The sequence below is a fragment of the Nomascus leucogenys genome, chromosome 8, assembly GCF_006542625.1.
Source record: "Nomascus leucogenys isolate Asia chromosome 8, Asia_NLE_v1, whole genome shotgun sequence".
Classification (NCBI taxonomy): domain Eukaryota; kingdom Metazoa; phylum Chordata; class Mammalia; order Primates; family Hylobatidae; genus Nomascus; species Nomascus leucogenys.
The window spans coordinates 106,335,293-106,359,992 of NC_044388.1; the positions used below are offsets into that span (position 1 = coordinate 106,335,293).

General features: G+C 53.0%; 1 protein-coding gene across 1 annotated transcript in view; it reads left to right on the plus strand.

The window, feature by feature from the left end:
* The window catches only part of NCS1 (neuronal calcium sensor 1), a 65,266-nt gene that overhangs the window by 34,929 nt on the left and 5,637 nt on the right, over positions 1–24,700 (plus strand). Inside the window, exons 3-7 of the mRNA XM_030818032.1 lie at positions 11,327–11,465; positions 13,250–13,328; positions 15,751–15,839; positions 16,181–16,258; positions 19,472–19,587. Coding sequence (XP_030673892.1) covers positions 11,327–11,465; positions 13,250–13,328; positions 15,751–15,839; positions 16,181–16,258; positions 19,472–19,570 — 484 coding nt within the window. The 3' untranslated portion in view covers positions 19,571–19,587. The remainder of the gene's footprint in view (positions 1–11,326; positions 11,466–13,249; positions 13,329–15,750; positions 15,840–16,180; positions 16,259–19,471; positions 19,588–24,700) is intronic.

A 24,700-nucleotide genomic window follows, 5' to 3' on the forward strand; every position in this document is an offset into this window, starting at 1 on the left:
CCCACCTGAGAAGTGCCGGGTCAGCTTCAGCCAAGGAAGCGGCTTCGACAGCTTCCTGTCTCTCTTTCTTCATCACGTGTGTGGGGCTCCCCTTGTCTCTGCACACATGTTACTAGCCCTCTTGTTCCCTTGCCTCATGTCCAGCTCCTCAGCCCAGCCAGCCTGCCTCCCCCAGACAGCAGATCCTGAATCTGATCCCAGCCCCTGGCCACACGGGTCCAAGCCCCTGGTCTGCAGTGGTGCCACGGCCTCGGCCTCACTGGGCTGCTGCCTGCCTATGCTGGCTCTGCTGTTCTTGGCCCCGTACAGCCTCTGCTAGAGCTTTGGAAAATGGGACAGCCCCTTTGTGACTTCCCGCTGCACTTAGAATAAAGCCCTAGCACCTTGCCTGGCCCACAGGGCTCCCTGAGGTCTCTGACCTCTTTTCCCCTGGGTCACCGTGCACTGGCCACACTTGCTGTCCCTCACCTGTGCCAAGCTCATCCCGCCTCAGAGCCTCTGTCCCTGCTGTTCCTTTTGCTAAGGAAGACTGTGGCCTCCAGTCTCGGCATGGCTCGTTCTGGCTCAGTAGTCACACCTTCACCCCAGTCAGCTGCTCAGAGAGGAGGTCCCTGTGTCTCCTGTACAATCTAGGGTCATCTGGGTTTGTGCTGACATATAGCAGCTGCCATACAGGATCTTAAGTGATTCTGTGATTTGTCCCGGGCCGCAAAGTCAGTAGAAGCAGAGCCTGGATTAGAACTAGGGCTCCAGTGCCGGTCAGGTCCCAAGTCCCCAGGAGAGCACAGGCCAGGGCACAGCAATAGGAGGCCTGGGTCAGGCCAACTGGGCATGCTCACCCTGCACCAGGCTCCGCACTGGGCATCTCACGGTGCCAGCTCCTCGGTGCCTCCCAGCTCTGAGCTGCTGGTGCCGTTGTCTGTATTTGGCAGAGAGAGGAAGCTGGAGGCTTTGAGAGGTAGAGCCAGCTTTGGTGTCCACAGCCAGCTTCCGGGTCTGCAGCCAGCCCGGTATCCCCCGCTTCCCCATCCCTTGTTCTTTTATCTTAGTTCCTGCTCACTTGAGCCCAATTCACGGTCGTGGAAGATCAGGAACCACAATGAGGGCTGCTTAAGAAATGACAGATCGCAGGCCTCTAAAGGTGACTGTGAGCTCTGTAATCACCTGGAAAGTGATGAGGACGTTATCCTGAGTGGAGACAGCAGGGTACACACCATCATCGGGCACCAGTCCATGATGGAAAAAATGTAGGCAGAGAAGAAAGATGGGATGGATGTAGGCTGAGGCTGGTTGTGGGTGTGTGAGGTGGGGGTGGGGGCAGGTGTCCTCTGGTGGATTATGTGTCCTATTTTCCAAATTTTCCGCAACTATTTTTTTTTGAGATAGTCTCGCTCTGTTGCCCAGGCTGGAGTGCAGTGGTGCAATCTTGGCTCACTGCAACTCTGCCTCCTGGGTTCAAACGATTCTCCTGCCTCAGCCTCCTGAGTAGCTGGGATTACAGGCACCCACCACCACGCCTGGCTAATTTTTGTATTTTTAGTAGAGACGGTGGTTTCACGTTGGCCAGGCTGGTCTCGAACTCCTGACCTCAGGAAATGCCCACCTCGGCCTCCCAAAGTGCTGGGATTACGGGCGTGAGCCACTGCGCCTGACTCTACAATGGCTTTTATTACTTTTATAATAACCAAATATCCTAGCAATCTGATAGCAAAAGTAGTGGGTGGAAGCCGGAGGAATGCTGTCCTCTCATCAACAGGGCCAGCTGTTGATTCTGGGCTGCGCCATGCAGAGTGGGCGCGGAGACAGCCTCTCAGCGTCACACTGGGGGCTTTCCTGCGGGCAGGCACGGTGCTGGTGAAATGGTGCCGTGCGGAGAATCCGAGGAGCGGCCCCATTTTACAGATGAAGAGACTGAGGCTCAGAAGGGTGGAGACCCTTGCCCAGGTCACACAGCTCTGTGTGTGTGTGTGTGGAGTCTGGGTCCAGCTTGCTCTGCCTCCGTGGTCCCGAATATTGGGGCTCAGACCTGCCGGCTTCTTGCTTTCTTGCTCTGGGAAACCCGTAAAACTGGAGGCTATTGGGGGGAAGGGAAAGGAAGAGGAACCATCTCACGGCAGTTTGGGACCCTCCTCCAGGTCTCCAGGGAGTGCGGGGAGGGGCATGCCACTGGAGAGAGTTGTTTCAAGAGATAATGGGAGAATAATTTGCCGAGGCTGCCGCTGCTCCCATCCCCGCTGCCCCCATCCCCGCTGCTCCTGGCTGATTGCAGCTTGGGGTAATGCTTTATGATTTATCCGTCTAGCAATCTCTGTCCCACCTTTTGCACTGCAGAGAGCAGCTGCCGCAGTATCATCAGCATGGCAGGAGATGCAGGGCTGGCCTCCCAGCAGGATCTCAGAGGACACGAGTCTGCAGGAGCTGAGAGTGGCAAATTCGGGGGAAGTCCTAGAGGACCGGGGCTTTTGGGAGACTGAGGCCCAGCAGTGCGGGGGCTTGCTCAGGCCCTCAGAGAACTAGAGGCCAAACTGGAGTTGGACCCATGTGTCCTGGGAGCATTCAATCATTCATTCATTTGTTCACTGATTCATTCAGTACATCTTTACTGGGCACCTACTCTACGCCAGGCCAGTGCCGGTTGCAGGGGGGCATCAGGGACTGAGGGGGGCGAGGTGCTTGGAGTCTCCTGGTGGACGAGGGCATTCACCCAGCCTGGTGCCGTGGTGGGGAAGAGAAGGTGGGAGGTGTGGGAGGAGCCCCAGCGCTGGAGTGGGAACTGTTTTGCAAGTGGCAGTCAGCTTTCATGATTTTTTTTTTTTTTTTTTTTTTTTTTTTTTTGAGACAGAGTCTCGCTCTGTCGCCCAGGCTGGAGTGCAGTGGCGCGATCTCGGCTCACTGCAAGCTCCGCCTCCCGGGTTCACGCCATTCTCCTGCCTCAGCCTCTCCAAGTAGCTGGGACTACAGGCGCCTGCCACCACGCCCGGCTAATTTTTTTTGTATTTTTAGTAGAGACGGGGTTTCACCGTGGTCTCGATCTCCTGACCTCGTGATCCGCCTGCCTCGGCCTCCCAAAGTGCTGGGATTACAAGCGTGAGCCACCGCGCCCGGCCAGCTTTCAGGATTTTTATGAAATGAGATTTCTTTTCTCCCCTGCCCTTTTAAAGAAGTGTAAGAACGCCGTTGTTGAATCTAGGATTTTCTTTTCTCATCTCTACCCTGTCTCGAGGAGCTGGTTCCCAAACACAGTCAACCATATCAGAAACCTCGGCTTCCCGTGGCTGGGGATCACAGGCCCCATTCTTCACAGCCTGGGCCTGCCTCTGAGGCCTGGCACCATGGCTCTTCTCTAATCCCCAAAGGGGTCTCTGGACCCCAAAGAGTTAAGACCCTGTTCATGAACAAGGTTGTATGAGGCGTGGTCTGTGTATAAACATCTGGGGCTGAGTTACTGGGTGGGGAGGGGCAGTGAGGGGTCTTGGTACGACCCTGCCCATGTATTAGGAGATTGGGTATTAGGAAGGACTTCCCGGCCAGGTGCGGTGGCTCACACCTGTAATCCCAGCACTTTGGGAGGTCGAGGCGGCCAGATCATGAGGTCAGAAGTTCAAGACCAGTCTGGCCAACATGATGAAACCCCGTCAAACTTAGCTGGGCATGGTGGCACGCACCTGTAGTCCCAGCCACTGGGAGGCTAAGGCAGGAGAATTGCTTGAACCTGGGAGGTGGAAGTTGCAGTGAGCGTAGATCGTGCCCCTGTACTCCAGCCTGGGTGACAGAGCAAGACTCAGTCTTAGGAAAAAAAAAAGAAAGAAAGAAAGGGAAGGATTTCCTATGGGGCCAGAGTAGGGACTCGGGAGGGTATTGTGGAACCTTCCTCTTGGGACAGCTGGTGGGACAAGGTAATGGGGGTTGGGCTGTCCCCGGCCACTGGCTCTGGTGTTTGTGGAGGTTGTAGATCAGGGCCTTGGGCATGGCCAGTGCTCAGGACGTCCTGTGGTGTTAACAGTCTCAGCTCATTTGTCCAGGCCCACTCAGGGGTCTGAAAAGAGGGTGTAAGGTTGGCTCTCACCTCACAGATGAGGAAACCGAGACTCTGAGGGGAACCGTCACCTGCCCCAGGTCACACACAGGTCAAGAGTGGGGCAGGACCAAGCCAGGACTGAAGCTTGAGCCCTTCTTTTTCCATTTCTTAAACTTAAAAAAAAAAAATTAAACACCTTTTTCTTTTTCTTTTCTTTTCTTTTTTTTTTTTTTGAGACAGGGTCTGGCTTTGTTGCCCAGGCTGGAGTGTAATGGTGTGATCGTAGCTCACCGCAACCTCAGAGTGTAATGGTGTGATCATAGCTCACCGCAACCTCAAACTTTTGGGCTCAAGGGACCCTCCTCCCTCAGCCTCCCAAGCAGCTAGGAGGACAAACACAAGGCCACTGCGCCTGGCTCCACTAATTTTTTTTTTTTTTTTTTTTGTGGAGAGATGGGGTCTCGCTATGTTGCCCAGGCTGGTCTCAAACTCCTGGGCTCAAGTGATCCTCCTGCTTCGGCCTCCCAAAGTGCTGGGATTCCAGGTGTGAGCCACCCCACCGGGCCTCCTGTTTTATGTTACAGAGTTCCTGCATGCTCAATGCCACCAGTGAAAAAAATCACGGAGATTCACAATCATAATGATAATCATAGGGACCCCTCTGCCACCCCTTTCTCCTGCACACATGAAGCACTTGTCTGAAGTTGGGGGCCTACATGGTGGACCCCCAGAGCCATCTATCCTCTGGAGCCTGGAGATGCTGGGGCTGGACTCCAAGGTCCTGCCCTGAACCCCAGACCATGCTGAGCACCGTGAGTCGCCAGTCTGCAGGGAGACTCGGGATAATGGGTTGCTCCTGGTGCCATCTCTACTCCCCCACCCTGGCCTGGCCTGAGCCAGCAATGATGCTGGGACTCCTGTCCCTTCCACTGTGGGTCTGGAATCAAGCAGAAGATGTGGAAGAAAACAGGCCTGCGGAGGACTTTCGGCTTCCACTGGGCTGTCAGAGAGGTGGGCAGGGCCAGGAGAGCCGGCCCCTCTCTCCCCTTCCCGGTACCAAGCACAGAGGCAGCTCCCATTCCGGAGTCTGGGCTCTGGTCCTGGCCGCCTCGTTGGCTAGCTGTGTGACTCTGACATTAACTGAGCGGCTACTATGTTTGTCAGGCACAGGAGTGGGCGGTGCAGGTTTGGAGGTGAACTAGAAGATAGGGCTTCTGCCTCAACAGCCCATGGCCTGTCACTGCACAAGTCACTCAGATCATTCCTGAGGCACAGCTGCTCGAGATGCCACCATGGCCCAGCTGGGGGATGGGGTGCTGGGAGTGTGTCCTGGAGCGTGACCCAGCCTGGAGTGGTCAGAGAGGCTTCTCTCAGGGAGATGCTCTGGTGCTGAGAAGGAAGCGGTGAGCGGAGTCAGGCAGGTGGGGAGGAGGGGGAAGAGCAGACCATGCGGAAGACACCCGCATGGACGCTCTGAGCCAGGAGGGGCCTTCACCTCCAGAAACCTCCGTTTCTCCATCGGTAAAGTGGGTGGGATTGGCCTCGCCTCCTGGATGTTGGGACGATGGGGCAGAATCGTGCCTGGAAAGCACAGAGCCCCGTGCCTGGCTCTCAGGTCTCCTGAATAGCTGTTAGAATCACAGATGCTTATGGCGGATCCCCTGAGCTTGTGGGGGTCCCCAGAGACCATCTGGTCCAGTGGTTCTCAACCTGAATGGTTCTGCCCCTGAGGGGATATTTGGCAATGTCTGGAGACACTTGGGGTTGTCCTAACTTGGGGAGGGGGTGCTACTGGCATCTGTCTGGTAGAGGCTGGAGATGCTGCTAAATGTCTACTATGCACAGGACAGGCCTCTACCACAGTGACCTGGCCCCGAATGTCAGGAGTGCCGGGGTGGGGAAACCCTGATCTAGTATGCACCACTTACTTTACTCACAGGGAAACTGAGGGGCGTTGTGGGGAAGGGGTTTGCTCAGGGTCCTCCCCCAGCACAACAGGTTAGGGCCAGGCCAGGGGCACAGGCCTGTGTCCTGGCACCAGAGCAGGTCTGGCGGCAGCGTGTCTGAAGGAGAGAGGGAGGGACCGGCAGGAGGGGAGGGAAGAGGCCCGGGCCTGTGGGAACCTGACCCTGGACCGGGGTGGAGGATGGAGTCACCTCTCTCAGGCATCCTGGGGACAAAATTCTTGGGCATGATCTTCATCATAAGCCAGCAGCTCACTCGGGTGCCCACTGCAAGAGGGGGTGTGCAGCTGTTTCAGGGGGTCCTGACTCAGCCAGCCGGTGGCAGATGGGTGGCACGTCAGGCTGGGACCATGGTGTGAAATCCCAGCCTCAGAGCTGTGATTTGCAGGGTGGTAGAGGCCTGGGGGTGGCTGGGGTGTCTGGGAAGGTTCAGACCCCCCCCCCCATCCTGTCTCTCTGCTTTAGTTGAGGCAGGCTCCCTCCTCCACCTTCTGATGATGAGCAGGGGGTTACGTAATGTTTGGGTAGCAGTCGCTTTACCCATGCGCTTACACGGGGGCGGTGCAGCCTGGCTTGCCAGAGGGGCGGGTGAGGCGGGGAGCCTGGGAGGCAGGAGCCCTGGGTCTGAGCCCTGTTTCTGCTGATGACTTGCTGTGTGACTTTCGGCCTGTCACTCTCCCTCTCTGGGCCTGTCTTCTCCATACACAGAGGGTGGGAGCACATCACTGGTTTTCTTTTCTTTTCTATTTATTTATTTATTTATTTTTTTCTTTTGAGACGGAGTCTCGCTCTGTCCCCCAGGCTGGAGTGCAGTGGTGTGATCTCGGCTCACTGCAAGCTCCACCTCCTGGGTTCACGCCATTCTCCTGCCTCAGCCTCCCTAGTAGCTGGGACTACCGGCGCCCACCACCACGCCCGGCTAATTTTTTTGTATTTTCAGTAGAGACGGGGTTTCACTGTGTTAGCCAGGATGGTCTCCATCTCCTGACCTCGTGATCCCCTGTCTCGGCCTCCCAAAGTGCTGGGATTACAGGTGTGAGCCACTGCGCCTGGTCCACTGGTTTTCTTTTCTTTTTTTTTTTTTTTTTTTTTTTTTGAGATGGAGTCTCACTTTATCTCCCAGGCTGGAGTGCAATCGCGTGATCTTGGCTCACTGCAACCTCTGACTCCTGGGTTCAAATGATTCTCCTGCCTCAGCCTCCTCAGTAGCTGGGACTAGAGACATGTGGCACCAGGCCCTGCTAATTTTGTATGTATAGTAGAGACGGGGTTTCACCATGCTGGCCAGGCTGGTCTCAAACTCCTGACCTCAAATGATCCGCCCACCTCTGCCTCCCAAAGTGCTGGAATTATAGGCATGAGCCACCATGCCTGGCCACACCTCAGTGGTTTTCTAACTGTGCCCACAGAGATCTTAGATCTCAGCCAGGGTCTCTGGAGGTCCCTGTTCCATGGGGCTCAGGAAGAAGGAGCCAGACACCAACTGGGCTCTTGCTCCCTCCGCCCCTGCCTGGCAATTTGTGTGTTTATTCATTCACCTCACTGGACAAACATGCCCCAGGACCTTGTTACACGCCAGGCCTCATGCGGGTCACCAGGGCACAGCGGTGTCAGGAGGCCTACATTCTGGTGGCGGCCTGGCCTGGAGGCACATATGGTATAGCGTGGTCCACACTCTGCCGGGACAGGCAAGCAGGCAGGGGCGCAGAGGAGGTCCCAAGGCCTCAGACCTGGGGCTGGGCCGACTTCGTGAAAGCAGCAGCATCTAAGCTGCGGCCTGGCGGGAGAGTGGATGGGCCCATGTTAGAGAAAGCGATATTCTAACGCTTCTTAAAATGGTCAGGAAGGCTTCATTTGGGACTCTTGCAGTAGGTGTCAGGACTGTCACAACCCGGGAGAGAGGGGACTCAACTCCGAATGCGAGGAAAAGTGAGGCTTCACAGCCAATGAACAGGGTGAGGGGTCAGCGGATGGAAACTAAGAGGAGGCCTCCAGGGCGGGGGATTCCTGCTGAACTGACTGGGTAGGCTGATGCTGGAGGCGGGACGAGGACTGACACGTGAATGGGGAGGCGGAACTTGATCGGATATCGTGGGGGTGGGGATTCTGGCTACCCCGACTTAGGATTCTCGCTACAGCTGGGCCAGGCAGGCTGAAGAGCAGGGGAGGGGCCAGGGGCCAGGGGCCAGGTCGAGGCCAAGTGAGAAGAGGGCTCAGAGGAGCCTGTCTGAAGTCTGGGTGTGGAGTATGGGGGGTTTGGCAGGAGGAAGCTGGAACATCAGGCTGGGCACCCTCTCATGGGCATCGCCTTGTGGGGGGCTTCTTGGGGCCCCTGCTAATGGCATGGAAGGGAGCTGGGGCCCCACAGTGATAACCTCTGCAGGGGTAACCGGATAGGCCCCCAAAGGCTCCCCACTGAAGCCGGTTTCCCTCTGCAAAGACCTTCACTGCCAGCCTTCCACAGCTGCTTACTGTGCTGGCGCTGTGCACAGCCTCTGTCTCCTTAGAGCAGCCCCTTGTGAGCCATCTGCAGGGACGCCTTTGGGTGCCTTTTGTCTTTATTGTTTTTAATAACCTTTTAGAATCACTCAAGTAACACAAAGTCATTGTGGATAAGTTAGAAGGTTTGCACGAAGAAGAAGCAACCACTTGGCATCCAGAGAGGTCTGGTGACAGCTGGGTGTGCCCCCACATGGGTCATTAAGTCCTGGTGCCAGGCATGTTCCCTCCCCTGCCCAGGGGCCCATCCTGGCCTGGGAGTCTGGGGTCATGGGCCAGGCTGAAACAGAGGAAACTCAAAAGAAGCAGGGAGAAGCCAGGTTTAAGGGCCAGGACGGGGGTGGCTGTGTCCCTTCCTCCTGCTGTGGGAAGGGACTTGAGATCCGTGTGCTTTGCTTCCTTCTTGCTTGGCCGATCCAAGCAGGGGCTCAGAACAGATCTCAGGGCTGAGCAGAGGCCAGTAGACCCTGAGAGTCCTGCCAGGCTGCAGGGATTCTGGGCGGGCCTGCGGACATCACATGCACGGGAGGGACGGATGCTGAGGTCACACACCGGCTGGCAGGGGAGAGACAGGAGAGGCGGGGTGGGCTCCGAGTCTCACGAGTTGCTGTGGATGAATCTCCTGATCTCTCTGTGCCTCAGTGCCTGCATCTGTGAAATGGGATGGTTGGGCCGACCTGCCGAGGGAACTACCCTCTTGGCACAGTGCCCGGGTTTGGGCTGCTATCATGGGCTGTTACAAAGACCCATGGTTCCTGAGCCAGGACCTACCTCCCTGGGCCTCTAGTGCCCTTCAAGGTGTTCTGGGGTGGGGACAGGGAAAGGTGCAGAGGGCCGGCCTATTCACAGCCTCCTGCTTGCTGTGGGCACTGCTGGGACGGTCATGTGCCAGCCGTGGTCTGACTCAAGAAGAACTGCCCTCCCTCCCACATCCTGCTCCCTCTTCTCTGCCCTCCCCCATCCGCCTCCTCCCCTCAACCGCCCTCACTCCGGCAGCAGCAGTTACAGTACTGGCAGGAGGCTGGGTGCCTGAGCTTCACCATCCAGGCTGCAGAATTTTCAGGGTGCCACCCCTGGGTGCCCCACATGTCCCTTCACGTGTGCCCAGGATCCATTCCAGTCGTTAGATGCCTCTTCACTGGGGAGGGGGACGGTGGCTTTTACATGTGCGTCCTCTCTGTATGGGCCCTAATCACAGCGCTGCACGCACCATGCACGGTACTCCCATAACCCTCTCCGATGTTCGAGGGGAGGGTGGAGGCTTTGTGTGGGTCACATTAGAATGGGGGACAGTGGGCAGTGTGAAAGTCTCCGGTGATCTGGCTTCTCTGAGCATCGGCTTCTTCAGCATTCACGTTTGATCCCACCTCAGCTGTAGTCTGGGCTTCCAGGACTTGTAAATGTCTTCCTCTCTCTGAGCCTGTTTCTTCATCTGTAAAATGGGCTTCCTCGGCCAGGCACTGTGGCTCACGCCTGTAATCTCAGCACTTTGGGAGGCCAAGGCAGGCAGATCTCCTGAGGTCAGGGGTTCGACACCAGCCTGGCCAATATGGCAAAACCCTGTCTCTACTAAAAATACAAAAATTAGCTGGGTGTGATGGTGCATGCCTGTAATCCCAGCTACTCGGGAGGCTGAGGCAGGAGAATCACTTGAACCCAGGAGGTGGAGGTTGCAGTGAGCCGAGATCCTGCCACTGCACTCCAGCCTGGGCGACAGAGTGAGACTCCATCTCAAAAACAAAACAAAAAGGCTTCCTCATAGTACCTTCTCAGGGCCGTTAGGGGCATTCTAGGAGAATAAGGTGTGCAGAGTTCCCAGTCGCGTCGGGCCCTGCAAAGGTAATAGCTGGTGTTGGTGACAGATGACCACTCTCTCTGGCTTCCTGATGTGGAATAAATCGTCCTCCGAGGAGTGCGTGTCCTCCTGGGGGTGGGGCGGGAGGGGTGGTTAAACTGCCTACAGGAGCCAGTTTGTGAATTGGTTTAGAACAGCACATATTGAAGTTCACAGTTCTAAAGATCACACTCTTGTCTCATTTTTGTGCTGAGCCCTGTGGTTACATGCACCATGTCCCCTGATACCAACAAGAGGGGTATGAGAACCATCCCTTTTTATGGATGAGGAAACTGAGGCTCAGACAGGCGAGGGCATTTGCTTGAGGCTGTACAGCCAGTGAATGGCAGAGATTTGGCCTGGGATTGGGAGTGCAAAGCCATTCCAGCGTCAGCCGCCTAGGGATCTGGAGGGTTTTGTGCTGGGCACCGGGACTGCAGGGTGGACAAGTCCAGTTGGAACAGCCAGGATCCCCCCATGCTGTTTACCCAGTTCCCTGGGAACAGAGACTGAGGGGCGGGGTGTGGGCATGTGGGAGGAGCCACCTGCTGGCTCCATATGGTGGTCTACCCACCAGCACCAGCAGCAGCCCACCCAGCCTGATGCCAGGAGGGGCTCGGCAGAGAAGGTGGGGAGGTGGGAGGGTCTTGTGCAGGCATGCGGCTTCGGGGAGGCCATTCATGTGACTCTTGTTTTAGCCCCCTTGGGTGGAGCACAGGGCTGGGTGGCCAAGTGCTCACTCTGTGTGCAGTATCTGGGTTAATTCCTATGTCAGTTGGTAACCCTCTTATGCAGACGAGGCTAGGAGAGGTGAAGTCTGTATCCAAGGTCACACTGCTAGTGAGAGGCAGAGGTGGGGCTGCGCCTGTGCCTATCAAGTCCATGGCCCCATGTAGCACCACCTCTTTGAACGAGGAGCCACAGCTTTCCTGGGCCCTGGGCGGGCGAAGTTGGTGGGTGGGTGATGTTGGCATCTCCTTTACCCTCTCTGGCCTGGTCCGCTGCCTCCAGGTACAAAGGCTTCATCAAGGACTGCCCCAGTGGGCAGCTGGATGCGGCAGGCTTCCAGAAGATCTACAAGCAATTCTTCCCGTTCGGAGACCCCACCAAGTTTGCCACATTTGTTTTCAACGTCTTTGACGAAAACAAGGTGAGCTGGGGATTGATGGGGCCTGTGTCAGCCCGGAGACTTTTCCCTCCTGTGGCAGCTGGCTCAGCTCCTGTGGGTACCCGCAACGTCTCCACACCTACTCTCTCCTGCCGATGTTCCCTTCTAGAGAAGGAACACACACATGAGTGCATGCTGACATGCACACATACACAGTCGCACATAAATGCATGCACATGTACACATGCAGACACACACAAAATAAACACAGATGCATCCAAATGCATGCACAAGTGTGCGCACATATGTACACCCACACATATACTGACATGCACATCCAAGCGCTCACACAGACGTGTATGTGCACATGCAGGCGAATACCACGCACACATGTGGGCACACATACATGGAGATGCAGCCACACACGTGAACACACATGTATATTCATACGGTGCACACAAATGCACACATATGCACACAATGCATGGACTTGCAGGTGCACACACGTGTACACACAGAGAGACATATACACATATGCATATGTATACAGTGCACACACATGCATGTATACACGTACACCCTAACATTTCTCTTACAAGCATAAAATGCAAATACATCCCATGATAATAGCAGGATTAATAATAATAACCAATATTTCCTGAACATTTACTATGTGTAACCTCTTTACATGGATTTTTTTTTTTTTTTTGAGACACAGTCTCGCTCTGTCGCCCAGGCTGGAGTGCAATGGTGCAATCTCGATTCACTGCAACCTCTGCCTCCTGGATTCAAGCAATTCCCCTGCCTCAGCCTCCTGAGAAGCTGGGATTACAGGCGCCTGTCACCACACCTGGCTAATTTTTGTATTTTTAGTAGAGATGGGGTTTCACTGTATTGCCCAGGCTGGTCTCGAACTCCTGACCTCAGATGATCCACTCACCTTGGCCTCCCAAAGTGCTGGGATTTCAGGTGTGAGCCACCGCGCCCGGCCATACATGGATTATTTTGAATGAGGCCTTACAAGCACCTGGGAGCTGGGTATTTTAATACCCATTTTGTAGGTCAGGAAACTGAGGCTCTGAGAATCGTAAGCTATAGGATCTTTTGTTCCTGGCTTTTTCCACCGAGCATCATGTTTTCAAGACTTACCATGTGGTAGCTTGCGTCACCTCCGGGCAGTGGCTGCACGGATAGCTGTTGGGTTATCTGCCATGACCCTGATTCTGTCCTGCAGTAGCATTTGAGGATAGATTTACTGCCACTTGTCTCTGTACCCCCTGCTGCTGGCACCACGGAGCTTTCTGTTCTATCCCACCCCCAGTTTCTCCCAGGTGCCCCCAGGCTGGGAGTCACATTCCTGACCCTGGGAAGGGCTCTTCCCTTCTTGGGCCTCGGTTTCTTCATTTGCAAATAAGAGGTGGAATTAAACAACCTGCAGCGGCCTTCCCTTTGCAAAAGCCCACGAGCCCACAGCTCTAGGCCGAGGGGCTTCCAGGCTGTTGCTGAGAGGAGCTCAGGCATTGGTGCTTCTGGCACCTTCTCCCATCAGGAGTGGAGTAAGCCTCTCCATTCAGCCTCAGCCCTTCTTCCTGTGCCTCCCTCCTGGCCTCTCCCACTTCTAACCCCCCACGCAGTCCCCCAGCCTCTGCTCCCCACCCTCTCCTTGCCTCTCGCCCCCCATTCCTTCGAGCCTGCCCTCTCCACCTGAGTGTCCACTGGCCACAGTGTCTGGAGCCTGCAACTGCCCCTCGCCTGTCCCCGAGGTTCAGCCTGACCCGGTGGCCTGACCGGCACTGACCAAGGCCATCCCCTCTCTCTTCTGTCAGGACGGGCGAATTGAGTTCTCCGAGTTCATCCAGGCGCTGTCGGTGACCTCGCGGGGAACCCTGGATGAGAAGCTGCGGTGTAAGTCCTGCCCCCTTGGCCCTGTGGGGCAGCAGCTGGAGGGCCCAGGTCAGAGGGAGGCAGCCCTTGGCCCTCACCAGGCAGGGGTGACAGACACCCACCGCAGTGACCACAGATGGCGTCCCAGCTGCGTCTGCAGAGGGCAGGCCTTGGCCCTGGGCAGGTGGCCCTCACATGGCCACATAACTAGGCCAGGCTGACTGTCCAGGGTTCAGAGAGCAGCACAGACATCTGTCAGGTGGGAGGGTTTCCTGCAGGCAACGGCAGCAGGAAGGAGCTCGCTGAGGCAGGCAGACAGGGAGGGCTGGGGGCAGAGGCTGGCAGGAGCCTTGGCTGCACTCGGGCAGGTGCAGACCTGGGCCGCAGGAGGGGCAGTGGGAACCCAAGACCCAGGTTCAGTGCCGGACCCACCTCTTTCATAGCCACTGCTTTGATTCTTGCTTTCACTCATTCACTTACTCGTTCATTGACCAAATAACGACGGAACGAAGCCACCTGTTGGTACCAGGGATCCACTGCAGGATAAGATAGATGGGTCCCTGCCCTCAGGGCGATTAGTCTAGAGTGGCAGCAGAATTTAAAAAAAAACCCTCAGGAAACTGCAGGCGAGGAGGAGAGAGGGAGTTGTGAGCAGGAGAGGACCTGCCTGGCAGGCGCAGAGCTGGGGATGAGGGGAGCTGGGGAGGGGGTGTTAAGGGCTCCAGGCAGGGGGCCTACGTGTGTGAGGCCCAGTGGAGGGAGGCTGAGAGGGAGTTGGGAGGGGAAGCTGTGCAGGCCCCTGGCGGCATTAGCAGGAACACAGGGTGCGTGGAGAGGAGGGAAGATGGAAACCAGCTGGCCAGAGCTCCCTGCTCGGTAAGACTTACACACTTCATTCCATCGGCAGCGAGAAGACCCTGCAGTTTCTTTTTCTTTCTTTTTTTTTCCTTTAAGAAATAAAAGAGAATTTTATTTATGCAAAAGCTCCTCCTCCCGATGCACTATTTTATTTTCTAATGTTGACTGTAGCAGGCCGCACCATAATTGTGGGAGCAGAGTGGACTGTGGGGAGGAGGCAGGGGCTGGAGTGGGGGGAAGGGGAGGGGTGCTCCTCTGGGCCACATCCCAGGCCCCGGGCTCTCCCACGCACTCAGCTCCAGCCACTGAGACCTTGGCCCTGGCAGCCCAATGCCCCATCCCTTTATTTTATTTTATTTATTTATTTATTTATTTATTTATTTATAGACAGAGTCTTGCTCTGTCGCCCAGGCTGGAGTGCAGTGGCACGATCTCGGCCCACTACAATCTCCGCCTCCTGGGTTCAAGTAATTCTCCTGCCTCAGCCTCCCAAGTAGCCAGGATTACAGGCGTGCACCATCACACCTGTCTAATTTTTGTATTTTTAGTAGAGATGGGGTTTCACCATGTTGGCCAGGCTGGTCTCGAACTCCTGACCTCAGATGATCCACCCGCCTTGGCCTTCCAAAGTGCTGGAATTACAGGTGTGAGCCACCGTGCCTGGCCCTGTTATTTTTAATATATATAATAATATATATAATATTTAATATATATATAATATTATATATATATATATAGAGAGAGAGAGAGAGAGAGACTTGCTCTGTCACCCAGGCTAGAGTGCAGTAGTTCGATCTCGGCTTATTGCAACCTTCGTCTCCTGGGCTCAAGCCATCCTCCCACCTCCTCCCAAGTAGCTGGAACTACAGGCGGCTGCTACCACACCTGGCTAATTTTTGTATTTTTAGTAGAGAAGGGGTTTCACCTTGCTGGCCAGGGGCTGTTCTCGAACTCCTGACCTCAGGTGATCCGCCTGCCTCGGCCTCCCAAAGTGCTGGCATTATTATAGGGGTGAGTCACTGTGCCTGGCCCTGTTATTTTTAATTTATATATATATATATATATATATATATATATATATATAGAGAGAGAGAGAGAGAGAGAGACTTGCTCTGTCACCCAGGCTGGAGTGCAGTGGCTTGATCTCGGCTTATTGCAACCTTCGCCTCCTGGGCTCAAGCCATCCTCCCACCTCAACCTCCCAAGTAGCTGGAACTACAGGCACACACCACCATGCCTGGCTAATTTTTGTATTTTTGTAGAGACAGGGTTTTGCCATGTTGTCCAGGCTGGTCTCGAACTCCTGGGCTCAAGCAGTCCGCTCACCTCAGCCTCCCAAAGTCCTGGGATTACAGGTGTGAGCCACCATGCCCAGCCTTATTTATTTTTAACCCTAGTTGCAATGGTGTGTGTGTGTGTGTGTGTGTGTGTCCCTGTCTATCCTGATGTAAATATTAGTTGACCTGATGAGGAATGGGCCATCCGGTCGCTGACTTCATGTTGGGGTGCAGAGAGGAGGGGCGAGTTGAAGACCCCTCCCCATTGCCCCAGCCCAGGATCACTCAGCACTGCTGCTTGCTTACAGGGGCCTTCAAGCTCTACGACTTGGACAACGATGGCTACATCACCAGGAACGAGATGCTGGACATTGTGGATGCCATTTACCAGATGGTGGTGAGAGGCCGGGTCCCGTGTGGTTAGGGGTGTCAGGAGGGGCAAAGCCAGTGACTGAGAGAGAGGGAGAGCACTTGTGCAGCCATGCTCCTGCCCAGGGTGGAAGCAGGGGTCACTGGCTGAACCATTCTGTACATCTCTGCCTGGGCAGGCAAGCACAAGCTGGTAGATAGTGGCGCTGGGGTGTGGGATGTTCCAGGGCAGAATGGCAGGGATGGGGAGGGGAAAGAAGAGGGGGGCGGCCCTCATCTGGAACCTGCCAGGTCCGGGGGGCAAATGCATGGCCAAGAGCCCAAAGCCCAGAGTGCCAGGGCCCACCCCCGCCTTGTCCGTCCCTGCAGGGGAATACCGTGGAGCTCCCGGAGGAGGAGAACACTCCCGAGAAGAGGGTGGACCGGATCTTTGCCATGATGGACAAGGTGAGGTCGGGGGTGGGGCTGGTCCTGGACCAGGGAGGCAAGGTGTTGGGGGCAGGAATTGGAGTCCCTGGAGCCTGGGCCTGGCTTTGCTGCCAACCCCCTCCATGGCTCACGGCAGGCGGCACGGTGTCATACCCCTGCTCAGCAGCTAGCCCCATCCAATGTCCAGAGTCTTAAGTCAGTTTGCTTGGCATGTTTTCTTTAATCAACCAAAGTCCTTAGCCTTTTTTTTTTGTTTGCCACGGACCCCTTTGGCATTCTAGAGAAGCCTACGGACTTCTCAGAATAATGGCTTTAAGTGCATAAAATAAAATCGTAAGATCAAAAAGGAAGCTGATTATTTTAGAAAACAGCTGTCAGAGTATTTTTAAAAAAGAATCTGTGATGTAGCATTCTGTGAGCTGCTTTCTTAATGCATTCACTCAGATGTAGTGGTGGGTCCAGCAACCCCAGAAATTGCGAGCTGTAATATCTGCAGCAACTGGGGTGTGTTATGAAAATACCTGTGATCCCTACTGTCGACAGATCACAGGTACTGCAGGTCCTGTTGGGGACCATCACCTAGGTTTCCATCAAAGGGAAAGCTACATTTCAGTTAGAGGTTAGTAAAAAGAAAGGCTGATTTTTTTTTTCCCCGAAGTTCATAGACCTGCTGACTTCTATCCACAGGCCCAAGGTCAAGAAACCCTTCTCTTTTTTTTTGAGACAGAGTCTCACCCTGTCGCCCAGGCTGGAGTGCATTGGGGTGATCTCAGCTCACTGCAAGCTCTGCTTCCTGGGTTCATGCAACTCTCCTGCCTCAGCCTCCCGAGTAGCTGGGACTACAGGCGCATGCCACCACACGTGGCTAATTTTTTGTATTTTTAGTAGAGACGGGGTTTCACCGTGTTAGCCAGGATGGTCTCGGTCTCCTGACCTTGTGATCCACCAGCGTCGGCCTCCCAAAGTGCTGGGATTACAGGTGTGAGCCACCGTGCCTGGCCAAGAAACCCTTCTTTAAAGGGAGCCAAAGGCCAGGTGCAGTGGCTCACACCTGTAATCCCAGCACTTTGGGAGGCCGAGGTGGGTGAATCACCTGAGGTCAGGAGTTCGAGACCATCCTGGCCAACATGGTGAATCCCTGTCTCTACTTAAAAAAAATCCGGGAGGCAGCGGTTGCAGTGAGCGGAGATTGCGCCATTGCATTCCAGCCTGGGCAAAAGAGACACAGTCTCAAAAAAAAAAAAAAAAAAAAAAATTAGCCAGGCATGATGGCACATGCCTGTAATCCCAGCTACTTGGGAGGCTGAGGCAGGAGAATTGCTTGAACCTGGGAGGCCGAGGTTGTAGTGAGCCGAGATCACAGCACTGCACTCCAGCCTGGGCAATGAGTGAGACTGTCTCAAAAGCAAAAAAAAAAAAAAAAAAAAAAAAGGAACCATAGACACTGGTGCCTACTTGAGGGTGGAGGGTGAGAGGAAGGAGAGGATCAAAACCCACCTCTTGTCAGGTACTGCGCTTATCACCTGAGTGACGAAATAGTCTGTACAGCAAACCCCCACAACAGGGGATTTACCTATATAACAAACCTGAACATGTATCATTGAGCCTAAAATAAAAGCCTAAAAAAAGGGACTTCAAAAAAATAAGGAATCCTTCTTTAAATCAAACTTTCTTAAAACTAAAAACTAAAATAACTTAAATGTAAATTTGAAATAATGACGTTAGGGAAATCCAGGTGTTATGTGCCTTCAGCAAAATAATATAAAATGGTCAGGTACGGTGGCTCACACCTGTCATCCCAGCACTTTGGGAGGCCAAGGCGAGTGGATCACTTGAGCTCAGGAGTTTGAGACCAGCCTGGGCAACGTGACGAAACCCCGTCTCTACAAAAAATACAAAAATTAGCTGGGTGTGGTGGTGTGCACCTGTGGTCCCAGCTACGTGGGAGGCTGAAGTGGGAGGATGACTGGAGCTTGGGAAAGCAAGGCTGCAGTGATTGCACTCCAGCCTGGGTGACAGAGTGAGACCCTGTCTCAATCAATCAATCAATCAATCATAGAAATTCCTGTAACGCAGGGCTGCTTATTAGATTCTGGCTGGAGACAGCTGTTTGCCCTAAAAGCTTTGAGCCTGAGGCCTGTACTTTCTTAATTAAAAAAAAGGGAGATTAGCCCATGTTAGAGGAGCGGTAGAGACGTGCTGGCCTCACACCCAGCTGGCCTCTTGGTAATGATCAAAAGATTTATCGACGGAGTGTGGCGCATGGAATAATAAGTTTCTCCTGGTGTGCGTCCACGTGGCTTAAGGCCAGGGCCACGCACTCCTTGCCGTCCCCCTGTTGCACCTCCCTCATTTTGGGAAACAGCACAGACCCTGTAGTCACACTGACTAGGGTGTGGATCTGACTTCCCCATTTCCCAGCCCTGGGGCCTGGGTAGGTGACGGAGCCTCAGCTTCCTCACTGGTAAAATGGGGATGAGAGCAGCACCCTCCTCTTGGCTTGGCCGTGAGGGTTCCGTGCACTGAGGGTCATGCCGTGCTTGGCGTGTGTCGTGTACGCAGCGAGCGATCCCTGAGCACGGCTGGGGTGTGCTCATCGGTGTTGTTGTCAGCACTTGCCCTCTCTGGATACCCGAGATCGAGTAGGTGCTCTCCATGGCCTTTTTCTTGTGGTCCACGGGCTTCCTTGAGAGATGCTCCGGGGAAGGGATTCTGGCCCAAACGTCCCCTCCCCGAGAGACTCACTAAAATTCCTCTTTCTGAGCCATGTCCAGCCCCCTGCCAGGTCTCCCAGGGTCCAGTGTGGGCTGCTCCGGGGGCAGTTTAAATGCCCTCCCAAGAGCAACCCCAGTGAACCGCACGAGGCTCTCAGCCTTGTCAATTACTCACATAGATGGGGATTAATAGCATTAACCATGACACGTGTGGAGTTACAGGGCGCTTCCCAGTTGGTCAAGCACAGAGCTGTCACCCCAGTGCCTGGAGGAAGCCAGGTAATTACCCTCCATCCCCAGGTAAAGAAACATGCCCAGAGAGGTGGGCCACGGTCCAAGGCTACCCTGCCATGAGTGCCAAGGTCTGTCTGGTGCTGGCTGCTTGTAGGCCCTGAGCCACATTCCCTCCCTCCTGATCTAACCTCGGAAGGGCTCTTGGGACCGGCCCTGGGCTGGGCTTGTCCAGAGCCCTCTCCTGGGAGGCGCTGCACCCTCAGCCGCCGTTCTCTGCTCACAGAATGCCGACGGGAAGCTGACCCTGCAGGAGTTCCAGGAGGGGTCCAAGGCAGACCCGTCCATTGTGCAGGCGCTGTCCCTCTACGACGGGCTGGTATAGTCCCGGGCTGGAGCTGGGTGAGTGTGGACTCGGGGCCTGGGGTGGGTCTGGGATGGGTCAGGGGTGAAAACCCAGCAGCAGGTCACCTAGGGTTGGCAGGTAATTACCTGGGTCTCTGGGGGTGTTGGGGTCAGCCCAGCGGGGACATAGCTGGGAGGAGGAGGGTGGAAGGGGGGCCTTCAAATTGGTCAGAGCTCCTCTGTTTTGATCATTTTTATAGACCCAGATCAGCCTGTGAGTTTGCTTGAACAGAATTTTTCTGGGTGGACCGGGCGTGGTGGCTCACGCCTGTAATCCCAGCACTTTGGGAAGCTGAAGCAGGCGGATCACCAGGTCAGGAGTTCAAGACCAGCCTGACGAACATGGTGAAACCCCGTCTCTTCTAAAAATACAAAAATCAGGCGGGCGTGGTGGTGTGCACCTATAGTCTCAGCTACTTGGGAGGCTGAGGCAGGAGAACCGCTTGAACCCAGGAGGTGGAGGTTGCAGTGAGCCGAGATCGCGCCACTGCACTCCAGCCTGGGCAACAGAGTGAGACTCCATCTCAAAAAAAAAAAAAAAAAAAAAAAAGAAAAGAATTGTCCTGGATGGAAGACACTTTGAAAATCAGTTCCCAACCAGGGCCAGGGGCCCGGGAGAGCAATTTCTTATCCCCTCTCTGAGCATCCGGTCAAAGACCTAAGCTCCTAGCTGTCACAGAATGACAGCATGCCTGGCAGAGGCCCCTGTTGCTGGTAGAGAGCTGTCTCCCTTCCTTCCTTCTCCTCCCTTCTCCCCGCTTTTCCTGCCTCTTCTTTGTGGAGTGTTCAATGTTGTCTGCGGGGAATGGGTGTGAATAACATCCAAGGTCTTGTCCAGAGATCAACGTTCTTGTCCACGTCCTGGTGAACCAGTGGATGCCTGCTCTTGGTATATATGTAAGGGTAGAATTGCTGGGACATAGGATGTGTGTAATATTCAGCTTTGGTAGTTACTAGCAAACAGTTTCCAAAGTGGTTGTGCTGTTTTGCAGTCCCACTAGTAGTGTATGAGAGTTCCAGTTGCTCCATATCCTCGCCAACATTGGGTATCTTCTGTCTTTTCAAATTTTAGCCATTTTTGCGAGTAAGGAGTCGTAACTTGTTCTAAGTTTACTTTGCATTTCTCTGATAAGCAGTGACGTTGAATGCCTTGTTATAAGTGTATCACCCATTTTAATGTGCTCATTTGTGACATGCTAGGTTAGTTATCCATTGCTACATATTACACTACCACAAACAGCAGCTTAAGAACAAACATTAGGAATTTGGCACAGTTAAGCTGGGTGCCTGTGGCTCAAGGACTCTCAGGAGTATGCAGTTCAGCTGTCCATAGGGTTTGCCCGGGTCTATCCTGGATTTAGCAGTGCAAGTTCCATGTTCTAGGAAACTCCTCAGTCTCCAGAAAATTGGGATACTTGTCAGCCATTGGCCAGGGCTGTGGTCTCATCTGAAGGTTTGGTTGGTGATGAACTGCTTCCAATCTCACTCATGTGGTTTGGCAGCCTTGTTCCCTTGCCATGTAGACACCTGTACAGGGCTGCCTCACAACATGGCTGTCAGCTTCCCTCAGAGCTTTCCAAGAGAGAAGGAGAGAAAAAGAGCCAGGATGAAAGCCACTGTCTTTTTGTAGCATAATCTTGGAAGTGACATCCATCACTTTTTCTTTTTTTTTCTGCGACCAGGTCTCACTCTGTCACCCAGCCACCAGGTTATGGCTCACTGCAGCCTCGACCTCCCAGACTCAAACGAGCCTCCCACCTCAGCCCTCAGCTTTCCAAGTAGCTGGGACTACAGACATTTGCCACCGTATCTGGCTAATTAAAAAAAAGTTGTTTTTTTTTTTTTTTTCTGTAGTGTAGAGGTAGAGTCTCACTATGTTGCCCAGGCTGGTCTCGAACTGTTGACCTCAAGTGATCCTCCTATCTCGGCCTCCCAAAGTGCTGAGATTACAGGTGTGAGCCACTGCACCCAGCCATAGATTGGTTTTTGAATGCTAAGTCATCTTGCATTCTTAGAATAAACTCCACTTTGCTGTGATGTGTTATTTTTTATGTATCGTAAAATTTGATTTGTTGGCATTTTGTTTAGGAGGTCTATAGTGTTTTTTTTGTTTCTTTTTTTTTTCGAGACAGGGTCTTACTCCATCACCCAGGCTGGAGTGCAGTGACGTGATCTTGGCTCACTGCAGCCTCTGCCTCCTGGGTTCAAACAATTCTCCTGCCTCAGCTTCCCGAGTAGCTGGGACTATAGGTGCCTGCCACCATGGTGCCTGGCTAATTTTTGTATTTTTAGTAAAGATGGGGTTTCACCACGTTGGCTAGGCTGGTCTTGAACTCCTGACCTTAGGTGATCCACCCACCTCAGCCTCCCAAAGTGCTGGAACTACAGGCGTGAGCCACCATGCCTGGCCGGGCCTACACTGTTTTGAAACATCTGTTATTATTATTATTATTTTTCACAAGAAATCCTTTTTCATTGAAGAAACATTAGAAAATATGTTTAATGAGAAAACCTCAATTAAAAAGTTTATTTTAAAAAAACCCCCTATGTATGACTCAGATATAATCACAGTGAGCATTTTAGTGTCCAGAGTGATTTTAAAAGAATTGAACACTTAAAAACTTAACACTCAGTAAACTGAGTCACACAGAAATATATAATTAAAACCAATTTATAAAGGAACTATCACTGTTATTAATATTTCTTTTTTTTTTTTCCAAGATGGAGTCTCCCAGGCTGGAGTGCAGTGGCGTGATCTTAGCTCACTGCAACCTCTGCCTCCTGGGTTCAAACAATTCTCATGCCTCAGCCTCCCAAGTAGCTGGGATTACAGGTGCTTGCCATCACGCCCAGCTAATTTTTGTACTTTTAGTAGAGATGGGGTTTCAGCATGTTGGACAGGCTGGTCTCGAACTCCTGAACTTGTGATCCACTCACCTCGGCCTCTCAAAGTGCTGGGATTACAGGCGTGGGCCACCGCGCCTGGCCAATATTTCCATCATAGAAATGTTTGACGTGTACCTTGACATGTCCCTTGACATGTCCCATGGTGAATGCTTGATCTGTTGTCTAATTTTTCACAGTCCCCTTTTGCAAATCACCATGTCATATTATTTCCATGACAAGCTTGCCAAAGTGACAAGAGCCCTCGCATGATATGATCCCCCTTTCTATTAGCTCTGCTGGGAAATGGGCTTCTTTCTTCTATAGGGCTGTTCCTTGTGCCTACGCTGTAGTAATTATATCCAATTTGTGTTCTATCATTTTAATGATTTATTTGCCTCCTCAGGTTCCTGATAGCTCATAATTCCTAGATCACTTGCAGTTATGTAAGTCACTGACTTACTCAGAAACTGAGATGAGGCTTATTTTCCACATCATTAAATGTTGAGCCATCATTTTTCATAGCTGCATAATGCTCCATCACGTGGCTGGGCCATAATTTAACCAGTTCCACAGTGTTGGACACTCAGGTTGTTGGGAATTTGGGGAAGGGATTAAAAAATTATCTATTATGGGCCAGGCGCGGTGGTTCATGCCTGTAACCCCAGCACTTTGGGAGGCTGAGGCAAGTGGATCACTTGAGGTTAGGAGTTCAAGACCAGCCTGGGCAACATGGTGAAACCCCGTCTCTACAAAAAATACAAAAATCAGCCAGGTGTGGTGGTGGGCACCTGTAATCCCAGCTATTTTGGAGGCTGAGGCAGGAGAATCGCTTGAACCTGGGAGGCGGAGGTTGCAGTGAGCCAAAATCACTCCACTGCACGCCAGTCTGGGTGACAGAGTGAGACTCCGTCTGAAAAACAAAACAAAACAAAACAAATTATCTATTATGGAAACATTCATACACAGTGGTAGAGAGAATAGTATAATGCTGGCTGGGCACATGTGGTCACTCACACCTATAATCCCAGTACTTTGGGAGGCTGAAGTGGGAGGACTGCTGTAGGCCAGAAGTTCGAGTCCAGCCTAGGCAACATAGAGAGACTCTGTCTCTACAAAAAATACAAAGATTAGCCAGGTGTGGTGGCACATGCCTGTAGTCCCAGCTACTCAGGAAGCTGAGGCAGGAGGATCCCTTGAGCCCAGGAATTAAAGGCTACAGTGAACTAGGATTGTACCACTACACTCCTGCCTAGGTGACAGTGTGAGACTCTGTCTCTTAAAAAAAAAAAAAAAAAAAAGGAATGTTCTGTACCCATCACTCAGCTTCCGAATCCCCAGTTCCCTGCCAATCTTGTACCATCTGTGCCCTCCCCCTCCCACCCCCACTCTTGTGATTTTGAAGCAAATTCAAGACATCATACTTAATCCATTTCAGAATGTATTTCTAAAAGATAAAGGTTCTTTAAAAAATTCATAAAGCAAAAACAATCAATAATTCCTTAATATCCTCTGATCTCTAGGTGCTATTCTAGTTTCCTGTTATCTCACCTTTTTTTTTTAACTTTGTTTACTGAAATCAGAATCAGAATGAAGTATACCCATTGTAATTGGTTGATAGGTCTCTTAAATTTATTTAGGCCATGTGCAGTGGCTCACGCCTGTAATCCCAGCACTTTGGGAGGTCGAGGTGCGTGGATCACTTGAGCCCAAGAGTTCAAGACCAGCCTGGGCAACATGGTGAAACCCTGTCTCTACCAAAAATACAAAAATCAGCTGGGCGTGGTGGCGGGTGCCTGTAGTCCCACTAACTTAGGGGTGCTGAGGCAGAAGGATTGCTTGAACCAGGGAGGGTGAGGCTGCAGTAAGCTGAGATTGCACTACTGCACTCCAGCCTGGGTGATAAAGTGAGATTTTATCTCCAAAAAATAATCTTTTTAATTTTGTTTGTTTTTTATGTATTTATTTTTTTGAGATGGAGTCTCACTCTTGTTGCGCAGGCTGGAGTGCAATGGCGTGATCTTGGCTCACTGCAACCTCTGCCTCCTGGATTCAAGTGATTCTCCTGCCTCAGCCTCCTGAGTAGCTGGGATTACAGGCATGCACCACCATGCCCGGCTAATTTTGTATTTTTAGTAGAGACGGGGTTTCACCATGTTGGCCAGGCTGGTCTCGAACACTTGAACTCAGGTGATCTGCCTACCTTGGCTTCCCAAAGGGTTGGGAT